This window comes from Zootoca vivipara, chromosome 3 (genome assembly GCF_965207765.1).
Source record: "Zootoca vivipara chromosome 3, rZooViv2.hap1.1, whole genome shotgun sequence".
NCBI classification, from domain to species: domain Eukaryota; kingdom Metazoa; phylum Chordata; class Lepidosauria; order Squamata; family Lacertidae; genus Zootoca; species Zootoca vivipara.
Window position 1 is genome coordinate 102,561,750 of NC_142586.1, and position 11,206 is coordinate 102,572,955.

The window sequence follows — 11,206 nt, forward strand, 5'->3', positions numbered from 1 at the left end:
TCTGACAATTTAATATGGTGTTTACAATTGTAGCAATAAGGGAAAAAATTCCCATTTTGTATTGTTGAGGGGAGAAGAAAGACTGATACCTTTGTACTCTTTGGCTTGCTGGACTTCTGCATTTGCCAGTGGAGGGGATTCAGATCACCTTTTTCCAGTTACGGAGCAAGGCAGCTCAGGCTGACAGCCTAAAGTCTTGTGTAAAACTGCAGCAAAGTGTCCACAAACTTTTATTGAATGCCACAAGAACTCAAAAAAGCAGCTTTTATCATTCTTTTGAATTTCTTTGTCTGGCTGCTCATGTGATTAAACAAGCAATTGCATTCTGAACTAACAAAGATTTCCAGAAAGTTTCCCACATACAACACACTGTAATCAATCATCCAGCCCTGAGGTTACCACTGTTTGTATCATACTGGCAAAACAGTTGTGCTGCTAAAAGGCACTTGTCTTGGCTGCTACCTAAGTTTTCAGGAGCTGTATCAGGTCTCACAGCAACACCAAAATACATAGCTGATCCTTAACAGAGGCATGGCCTCATCCAGGTCCAGATCAAGTAAAATCTCTACCACTAACTTATACTACCATAGTTCATTCGCTGCCTACACCAACCTGTGAAGCCTGTTTTTCTGGTTCTGTTGGCAAGGCGAAATAGAGTATTACCAGTTGTTCGGGAACACTGGGGGAGGAGATGGTGGGGCTCTAGTGCCAGAAATGTTTCAGGGAGAAGTGCTAAAAGTCAAATACATGAAAGCTAATCAGAGTGCCACCATTAACTCTGTCCAATTGTCCCTGATCAAGATCTCTGGGCACAATGTATTTTAAGAAGTGCCCTTAAGTGCCTCCTGAAATGAATGGGAACTCTGCAGCACTCTTCCTTCATCAGAATCCCAAGTGACATTACTGTGAGCATCAAGAGCCAAAGGCAGGCACTTCCTCCCCCAACTGACCCTATAAGAGTTGCATGCCAATGGCTACCCTCACTCACATAAACACTCCAGCTCAGGAGACAATGCTATGTTTTCTTCTTTTCCTTGTTTTTTTCTTCTGCCACCTTCAAAACTAATGAGGTTCCCAAAATGGCCATTACTCCAGGTGTAGCTAAAGCACGAGTATTTGCTCATCCCTCCTCCCCACCTCCAAAGAAACACACACAACCACATTCATCGGAATTTCAAGCATCAGTGCAAATCATTGAGGCAATCTCAATCAAGGCAGAGAAGCAAAAACCAAAAAAAGTTATCAAGAAACAAAGTTTAGTAAGCTCATGTGACCTTGCATATGATTCAGATGCAAAGCAAGCCATTGCTACCACCTTCCCTCAAGAGCTCCCCTCCCCGATTTGAGCGACGGCTCCTCCAGTCTCCCAAAACAGATTAACTAGATTTCCCCCCATAGAAAAAGGCAAGATGGAGGGGAGGGGAAAGACTCCTTCAAGTACTTCCTCTTCTGGTTCAGGTATCTCTTATGCACATTCATTGCTGCTTGCACCCCCACTGGCCACTCCAGCAGCTGAAAAGAAACCGCCTACACCTGCTGGAGTCGTCGGCAGAGTAATTCTCAGCCAGTTTTCTTCACCACGTGGATGAAATAACATGGGCTGTACTGCTGGCCCGGGGTGTAAGGCTTGAAGTCCCCCAAGACGCTGTGTTCACACGGGCACTGGAAAGCATTTTTCAACAGTTCTGTGAAAGGCTCCAGGCGATGGGGGTAGTAGGAGAGGCGGAACTGGCTGGTGAGACACAAACACAAAAGAAATGTCAGCAGCTGTCTGCTCGGCAGCTTCCCCCAGAAATCTTAGTTGTGTAAGGCGCACTACCCATCCCGCATACTCTTGTGCTTTCTGGTTCCTAAATCTCCCGCTACGGATCTTGAGTGCCACACTCATTCTCTGCTGTTTCACCACCAACCTTGAAGCAACTGCAGTAAGTGGGCCATGCAGTCCATTTTATCCCTTTCAGTGATAAGGGATCGCAGTGGGGTGATGGCTCAACCTTGAGAATCGGTGCTCCTTTTACTTTTTAAGCTGCAGATAGGGAGAAATCTCCAGCCCAGAGGCCAAACTCACCATCCAGGCCACACCAATCACTTGCCCTGCTCCACACCTTTCCAAGTTATTTTGCCTTCCTGAAATACTTGTCCCTTGCTTGCCAGGATAGAAAGAAACTTAACTTTTACAGCCCACTGTACAAAGGTAGAAGTCACATTTCTTGCTTTGCCTCTGGCCCCACCACCACTTGGGCTGAAGAAAGTTTGATTTATTGCTAAAAATAAAACATTCAAAGATCTCTGCATCCTCCCTTAGCTGGATAAGCTGTGCTCTAGCCATGCATATTTGTTGGAACACAAGGTATTGCTTTTCCTACGCAAACATCCTTTTCTTAACAGAATGTGATTGGGTTTTACCTTTGAATCGGAACGTGAAGGGTAAAACTAGGGGCAGAGGTGCACACACAAGCATGTTAAACCAGGGGTGAGGGACAGACACGTGTGACTGGCACAAAGGGGAGAAGGCATTCGAAGCACACTTGACGGAACCCAATAAGAAACCTTCCTTGTTAGTTGGGAACCGTGACATCTCACAATTTCCAGTCACAGGGGCAGTTGTAGAGTGAACAAGTCTTAGAAGCTATTTTGAGCTAACTGTGGAAATAGCTGAAGAGCTGCTGGTGTGCCTTGCGGTGTTGCTCAATTTAAGCCGCCACATGTTCAGGTAAGTCCTGGACGTGGCTATAATCTCCAGTGGTTCCATTTTTCAGAGTCAATGTGAAGGAAGAGAATCTTGTTGGTTGGGAGCTGTTTTTTCAACGAGGTTGGATATGGCATGGGTATCTTCTAGTTATAGCCCATTTAATGAATATCTTGCCTTTTCAGGTAACACCCCCACAAGGCAACATGCAACAATTAATAAATGTAATATATCAAACAAAACATTAAACAAAACCAACTGACCTATCTAAAACATGAAGCCAACAAGTAAAGGCAGAGTTTAAAGTGTATGAAAAGCCACCAGTGAGCAGAGCATAAACACCTAGGGACAGGAAGCTGTGGGGCCACCATTGAAAAGGCCCTGGTTCTGATATCTGCCAATTTGATGGTTCCTATTAGCAGGGCCCCAAGAGCAGATAAGCCCTGGCTGATCTGGACCCAGACATCTGTTAGCTCCCACCCAACCTTACCAAATAGATGGATGCTTCCACATTTGCTATCAGGGTGAAGGCTCTGGATGGCATATGAGGTCTGAACAGAACATACCTTAGTTCCGGGCTTCCGTCATTCCCCTCGGGTGGCACCTGCACTGTATAGTCCAGCGTCACCATGCTCGGTTTGTTGTTCACAAGAAGTACAGATGTAGTGATGTCCTTGGTTAAGTCACTCTAGGACAGAGGTGGGGGGAAAAGAGAAAAAATAAAATTCCAGTTCTCATTCCCTTCGTTTGGTGCATTCTTGACTAGTTAATTGTGATTAGCCCGACACAATCCTAGTCCAGGCTATGCAATTGACACATCTTCCCCACAAAACCCCTCCCTTCTCTCTATTGTTGATACAGATAAAAAAATACACATAGGAGCTATTCCCATTCTAATTATGAACCCAGGACAGATGCCGATCCAAATCCTGGCTCAAACATCCAGAGAACCTCATACAGTATGAGACTACACCATCTCAGAATGCAGGTCAATATCTTGTGTCTCTCCTCCACCTGTAAAATTCACCGTGTGTGCTAAGCTAGCCCATTTGGGAAATAACTGCTAGGTGCCTTTTCCTTGATGCACTTTCTTTGCCCCTGAATTGTCTCTTTAGGGCATGGAGATGCATTCAAGGTGGGGTGTACAATGCAGAATGGTACCATGTTCTCTGTCTGAATTGATTGCTGGAAGCATGAAGGTGGGGGAAACTGTTTTTCCTTTATTACTGCAAGGCTTTGGCAAAAGACCTACGGTATTTCTTGGAAGTACCTTGTAGTAAATGTTCTTCCCAGGAGGAGCACAGCCTGTTTCCAGGATGTAGTCATAATTACGGTGGTCAATGACAAGGATTCCACCTGGACGCACCATACTGGCAATGTTCTTCAGAGCCTGTTTATGGGCACCTTGGTCACCTAGGAAAAGAGACAACTACGAATTAAATTCCTTACTGCAGCATCGTAGTTGGCTGTTTTGTTTCCTGCTGCTGCTTCCAGTTTTCCATCTACCGGTAGTTTTTGTTTTAGTGATCAAAAAGAACATTAAAATCAATATGCACACTGCTTATTGCCCCATTGTCAAAAACAGATTTAAACTTTAGTGCAGAAAACCTTTTCTCTCTCTCTAGCGCCATGGATAGTGCTATATAAATAATAAAAGTATGTGCCTCCTTCATGGCTGGCATGCAGCAAACAACTCCCTCTGTCTGATCTCTTAGAGCTGTTGCAAGGGATCTTACAAGTTATAAATCTTAAGTACCGGTAAATGTAAAATTTATTGGCACAGACACACTTCTTCACTGGCCTTACACCCAGTCTAGATCAGATTGGTGTGTGTGTGTGTGTGTGTGATATTCCTTAACTGAGGGTTGGGGGAATCTGCAGCCCTCCATATCTAGTTGGACTTCCACTTCCCATCAAAGTGTAGCCAGCAACATGTGGGTGGTCACAGGCTCCCCACCCATACTGCAACCAATCTGAGGTGTATTGGGTCCTTGCTCAAATGTCAACTTGCTTTCACACATAAAAAGGAGTCCTGTGGCATCTCAAGCACTTTATAAGGGACGCCCCTCTGGAAGCTGAGACCCTGTGTTTTTTTCCTTCTTGGTGCTCCATTAAATTTTCTGTTTTAACAATTTAAACTACTCATTTTTACATCCTTAAGATATCAATGACTTCCCTTCTTCTCTTTCCATGGTTCATTTCACATATAAATCCCTGCATATTTTACAAAAACTATACCATCCAGTATTCCATTATAACATCCATCAAAACTTATTTACACTGTCGGGTTTATCTTAATGCTGCTAGCGTTTTCAGCTGCACACAGTTATTTCCCATATATTCAATAAACGTTTTCCAATTTTCTCTTAAACATATGTTCTTCTTGTTCTCTTATTCTATATGTTAATTCTGCAAGATGCACATATTCTGTCAACTTAAGTTGCCGTTCTTTGGTTGGGACCTCGCTCGTTTTCCATTCTTGGGCTAACAAAACACGGTAAATAACCTTTTGACATCTGTGAATTTCAGTCTGAATTATCCCCAACAAAAAGGACTCTGGTTTTTTTTGGGGGGGGAGTACTTTTAAACATTTTTTTCAATTCATTATGGATCATTTCCCAATCACCCGCTATCTTTCTTAACTATGGGTAGCCTGAGGAAATGGGCTCTGAAGGAAAGTATGCAATAAGAGCCTGGTGGATCAGGCCAATGGCCCATCCAGTCCAGCACTGTGTTCTCACAGTGGCCACCCAGAAGCCTTTGGGGGACCCAAGGACCAGAGCACAAGACCCCTCTCTCCTCCTGCAGTTTCCAGCAATCAGTATACAGAAGCATTAGTGCTTCTGACCATCAAAGGAGAGCATAGCCATTGTGGCTAGAAGGCCCAGTCACTCAACCCTTTCTATAGCACTGGACAATGCTTGCTGACCCCAGGGGCATGTAACCAACCTTGCAACACTCACCTTTAAAATCTGGGAGGTGTGCAAAAGAGTTTCCTAAACAGATGACAGCGTCAAAGCCCTTGCCAGGCTTCTCTAGGTCCTGTGACAGGGTGAGCCAGTTAGCCTCCTCGATGACTGTGGAACAAAAAAAGTACATTGAACACTCTGCCTCCTCACATTTTCTGCAGCTGCAGGATTTTACATTCCTCGTGCAGAAGGACAGTGAAAGGTGCCACCTTGCTGTGTTAAAGAAAAAAGGCACTTAGTTGGGAAGCCTCTTCTCCGTTACGAAATACAATGTGCTAAGCATGAAAATAACCCCCAGGTTTCTCTCTCCCTGCAATTTGCTGCTGAGACTCTTTGATTAATGCAGTGTTTTTCAAACTTGGGTCGCCAGCTGTTGTTGGACTACAACTCCCATTGTGGCTGACCACTGGTCTGCTAGCTAGGGATGATGGAAGTTGTAGTGGTCCAACAACAGCTGGGGACCCAAGTTTGAGAAACACTGTATTCTGGCTTTTTTCCCCATAGCCATTAACAGCCAAAAATGGAAACTTCCAGCATATTCCATCTTGCTGTGGCTATATGAGGTTTGCTGTATTCCTTTTACACCTGGATCAGGAAGGTAGAATATGGAGTCTTTGCACTGGGAATTGTGTTGAGAGACAAACCCACAAGCAGGACTTGCAAGCAACCGCACTCTCCCCACTTGCAATTCCCAGCTGCAAGTGATCTTCCAGCTTTTCCTGTGTGGCATTCAGATCCTCCCATGGGCTCACCTACTTTGATGTTTCAGCATTTAACCAATTCGTACATGCTTTCATTTGCTGCTGTGGTCATAAACAAAATTACTTAATTAGATTAAAGCCAAAGCTTGGCCTTAAAGAGCTAGTCTTTCCCCAGGTGCTAATACCGCTTCTCTTTCCACAAATGCAATTGCCAGAACCCAGCAGCTGGGTTACCCATGTCTCTGTTCTGTTCTGATGACAAGCCCGCTTGGCATCAGCTGGCAATACCCGAAAATGATGCAACTTGCAGATGCCATTTGGCCCCAGGTCAATCTGAGTGCAGGAAGGAACCTGAAAGCCAGCATCACATCTAATTAAAAAGAAGATGCATTGAAAACAGAGCTATGCACTTGTGACCAACAAGGCAAAAGGAAAGGAGTCAGACAATGACATTTCTCTATAGGAAATCTGATTTTAACAGAATTCTAAAGATCACCGACTAGGCTGTTTGAAATCTGTTGTATCCATGCAAATGCAGAAAAGACACTAGCTGTAGAACTCAGGAACTCCAGGTTTTCATAATCAAAAATTTAAAAAAATGAAGTCCTTAGCCCTTGCAGCTCAGATATAATTGTTGTTTAAAATCTCCAAAATCTGGAGAAATCTATGAAGATGGAGTTCAGTAAGAATTCCAGTGACACTAACGCACAGCTTCAGTGCCCTGTATAGCTCATTGCCATGCAGATCACAGGCCCAAAACAAATTATGGTAACACGCATGTAACTTACATGCATGTGTAACTTACAGTTTGGCGAATTTTGCTTATTTCGGTACAGAATTTATTATTAGTGGTAGTTGTTTACACATACAGCCCTAATCACAGGGACAGCATGGACAATTTGAGATGCTTGTACATGTGAGCACCAAAGTTGAAGCAGATGAATTGATCCAGGAGTCAAACTCTTTTCTTAAGCATCAAGGCAATACATACTTCTTTGTGAATTGGGTGCTATTTATTCCCCCTCTCCCTATATCATAAATCACACAAAGACCCAACGGTGTTTACATTTCAGTGATCAGGTTTCAAAAGGCAGAGATATTTTTCTACCCTGTTCTTCTTGCCAGTGCACTTATTATTATTACATGATATTGTGAAGTCAGGAAGGGCACCATACTCTTATTTCAGGTCAAAGATGGGACTGAGATGAGCGTCTCCTTGCGCCCTTTGCAGGTAAACAAGCCAGGCAAAGACACAAACACCCGACCACACCAAGTTTAGTCCTGAAAAAGGGATGTGTCAACAAGGAGCTCATTACGGCACTGACATTCCGCCAGTTGCTTCAGCAGCACCGATCATATTTCAGCCTATATACATAAACTTGCTTGCTAACAAATGCAAGCAGAGCTTTCAAGAGATGCTCAAACCCCAATTATTTGAAGTGTTCAAAACTTTACTCCTCAGCTACCCAGGGCAAGAGCAACTGGAGATGTTACTGGCTTGGGCCACAAGTCTGATGTACATGTTTTGCATCCTTAGCAGGAAGCTTACAGATAATTAAGGCTTAAGTGCAGCAGCAAGCCTTTTTTTGCCTGTACAAAATTAGCAAACCACAAGCAATTACTAAAAAAAATACAGCAGTGTTTATAGCAAAACCAGGGCTTATTGTATGATGCAATAAGCAACTAAAGTTTCAGAAGCTCTATCATTTCAAGCTGCCAAGGCAAATTTTAATAAGTGGGATTGAGATTTAAAGGTGTACATGTTCACTTTGAGGTGATATTCCCCCCCCCTGGTGTGTTACTGCAGAAAATACTCCACTTGTTACAGCCTTTTATTACATTTCTATCTCACTTTTATTAAGGTTATTAATAAGGGCATTATTAATCAAATTACTACCTTGCCTTTCCTCCTATACCTGTGCTATTCCACATGGAACATAACCGAGAAACTATCTAGCAATAGGTTTTAGTAGCAAAGCAAATGCTTTGTACATGTACATGTAACAAAGCAATTGGTAAATCAGCTAAAAAAATTTGGTCAGTTGCTTGTCTTCGCCAGCGATTACAAGATTTTATTTTGTATGCTCCTCTCTGTGAGTTATGAGTAGCTGTGGCCCTTTTCTTCTGGTGGTGACCACCCTGTGGAACACCCTGCCACAAGACGAGGTGTCGGGCCTTGTCACTGTTCTGTTCTACACAGCTGCTAAAAATGTGGCTGTCAAAAATTATTACACACAGAATGCACACAACACAAAAAGAGCTTCAGGTGGTTATTTTTAAGCTCTACTATTATTACAGGTTTATTGGGATGTTTTCATTTTGATAGTTGCTTGGGAACTTTGCAATTGGGGTACTGCTATTTTACGTTAACTTTCTGATCTAATGACAGGTTGGGTTGGGGAATGAATATACACTTCAACATTGCAGCAAAGCTCGGTTTTGTCAGTCGCCTTGAGCTTCTTTTGAAAAGTATGCGGGATGCAAGATTTTAATAATAAAAATAGATAAAATACCCCAGTGGTCGAAAGCGTCCTCTTTTCGGCGGTTCCATCTCTCCTTCAGGGCATATTTGAGCATCTTGTCACTCGCGTCCACGCTAGTGACCCTGAATCCCTCCTCAACAAGCATGATGGAGTCCACACTGTATGAGATAAAAGCGTTCAGGTATTTGGATTAAACAATCCCCCAAGTAAACTCAGAACAGCAGTTCCTTGCATTGCTATCCAGTAGTGAGAGCAGATCATAGAATCACAGAGTTGTAGGAAGGGACCACAGGGTCATCTAGCTCAACCCGCTGCAATGCAGGAATCGAGGTAAGTCGAGGTTACACTGTACTGTAAACTGCCCTGTGATCCTCAAATGGAGAGCGGTATACAAATTTACTAAGTAACTATAAAGAAGAAGAGAGCTGAGCCAGGAGCATGGGAACCAGGGCCAGATTTAGATGAAGAGAGGCCTTAGGCTACTCCACTTGTGAGGCCCCTCCCAATCCCCCATCCTCACGACTAGAAGAAAATGGAAGAGTGTTATAAACAAAATTGAGTGAAGCCAAGGATAATGGATGGGTATTTAAAATTTTGCAATTCACAATTTCTCCTCTAATGGACATCAGAAAACATCATCAAAATTTGTTTCTCTAAGTTTGCCGCGCACAACCTCTCTTGAGACATTGTGGCCCTTAATTAATTTTTAATTCTTTTGAGTCTTGAAAAACTCCTCTCCTGAGCAACTAGGGACCATGAATGCTTCTACATTAGGAAAGGCCACCTGATTTTTCCCCCCTTGTATATAATTTGATAAAGGTCTGTATGAGACAGAGTGCTCTGCTGTAAGCCTATGGCCTTATCTCACATACAGGTAAAAGTGCAAAGTTAAATAAGTTTCAGGTCCATATCTTCTGGGTATGCTTCCATCAACAGTTCCACACCTTGCTGAATTTCTTGCTTAGATGCTTTCAGAATAGCAAGAATGGAAACCAATTGTGCAACACCACTGTAAACAGTACTTCTTTTTTAAATTGGCTTCAAGTGCATCTAATATAGGAATAAAGGATTTTATCCTAAACTTATCTCTTAAAGAAAGTGCATCTAAGGCCTTAGGCTTCAGCCTACTTAAAGGGTAAAGGTAAAGGGACCCCTGACCATTAGGTCCAGTTGTGACCGACTCTGGGGTTGTGGCGCTCATCTCATTTACCTTCCCACTGTAGCAGTACCTATTTATCTACTTGCACTTTGACGTGCTTTCGAACTGCTAGGTTGGCAGGAGCGAGCAACGGGTCGCAGGGGTTCGAACCGCCAACCTTCTGATCGGCAAGCCCTAGGCTCAGTGGTTTAATCCACAGCGCCACCTGCGTCCCAGCCTACTTAGCCTATACATAAATCCGGCACTGACAGGGTGTCATATTCCTAAGAAGGTGGGAGCCTCTCCCACAACAAAGCGACGGGGCCCCTTTCCTTTCATTTTTAAAGCACACCCGACGCGTTTGAAGCGCACGCCTTCAAAGAATCCTGGGAAGTGGTGGTTTGTTGGAGGGCGCTGGGAATTGTAGTCCGAGGGTTGTAGTTCCCAGGATTCTTGGGTGCGGGCGGGGTGTTGAGCCATGTGCTTTCAATGAGGGGGGGGGAAGGTGCCTGGATCCGGATTAGAGCACCCTGAGACACAAACCCCCCTGGGGAGAAGGGAGCCCAGGCCTTCAAGCTGGGTCATGATCCAGCACCCAGCACAGACTCCTCCTCCTGCTGCTGCTGCTGCTGCTGCTGCTGCCGTGTTACTCACCCGGTGCCGCAGGCCACGTCGAGCACCGTGTTGCAGCGCTGGGCGCGCAGCAGCGACACCAGCCAGTTCTTGTACTCGGCGGTGCGGCTCCGCGTGTCGCCGATGTAGAGCTGCCAGACCCGCGCCGCGCGGCCGTCGGCATACTGATCCGGCAGCCCCTCGGCCGCCACGCCCAGCGAGCGGGTCCGGTAGATGCTGTCCACCATGGCGAGCGCACAGAGGCTCCTGCGGGCTCGGACGGACGGGAAACAGCGCGCACCCACGAGCGCGCGCCTGGCTGGTCCTGCTGCTCCTGCTCCTGCAGCCGCGTCTGGGCAGCTGCCGCCAACTGCGCGCAACAACAAGCCCGGCGGCCGGCAGCCAGCCCAACAGGGGCAGGCGCGGCGCCGCCCCTTCGGCCCTGCAGCTCGCCAATCAAAGGGCGCAGCGCCGGGCACACACCCCCAGCCGGGCCCCGCCTCTCTCCTCCTCCCCCTCTTGCGTGCACAGTCCACCAGTCTACTGTTTCCAAGCCGGAGGGCGGCAGCTCAGTGGCTCGTGTTGCTTTGTCACCTGTACCCCTTGCGCACCTG

The 11,206-nt window shown here is 45.3% G+C and overlaps 1 protein-coding gene across 1 annotated transcript; it reads right to left on the reverse strand.

Annotated features, from left to right (window-relative positions):
* Window positions 1-214: 214 nt before the first annotated feature.
* Window positions 215-10,946, reverse strand: GNMT (glycine N-methyltransferase). The gene is made up of 6 exons (XM_035111120.3): window positions 10,635-10,946; window positions 8,873-9,000; window positions 5,653-5,766; window positions 3,960-4,102; window positions 3,256-3,377; window positions 215-1,732 (listed from the first exon to the last, which is right to left on the reverse strand). The coding sequence occupies exons 1-6, from the start codon at window positions 10,838-10,840 to the stop codon at window positions 1,561-1,563; spliced, it is 885 nt and encodes a 294-aa protein (XP_034967011.1). The 5' UTR covers window positions 10,841-10,946; the 3' UTR covers window positions 215-1,560.
* Between the last annotated feature and the right edge of the window lie 260 nt (window positions 10,947-11,206).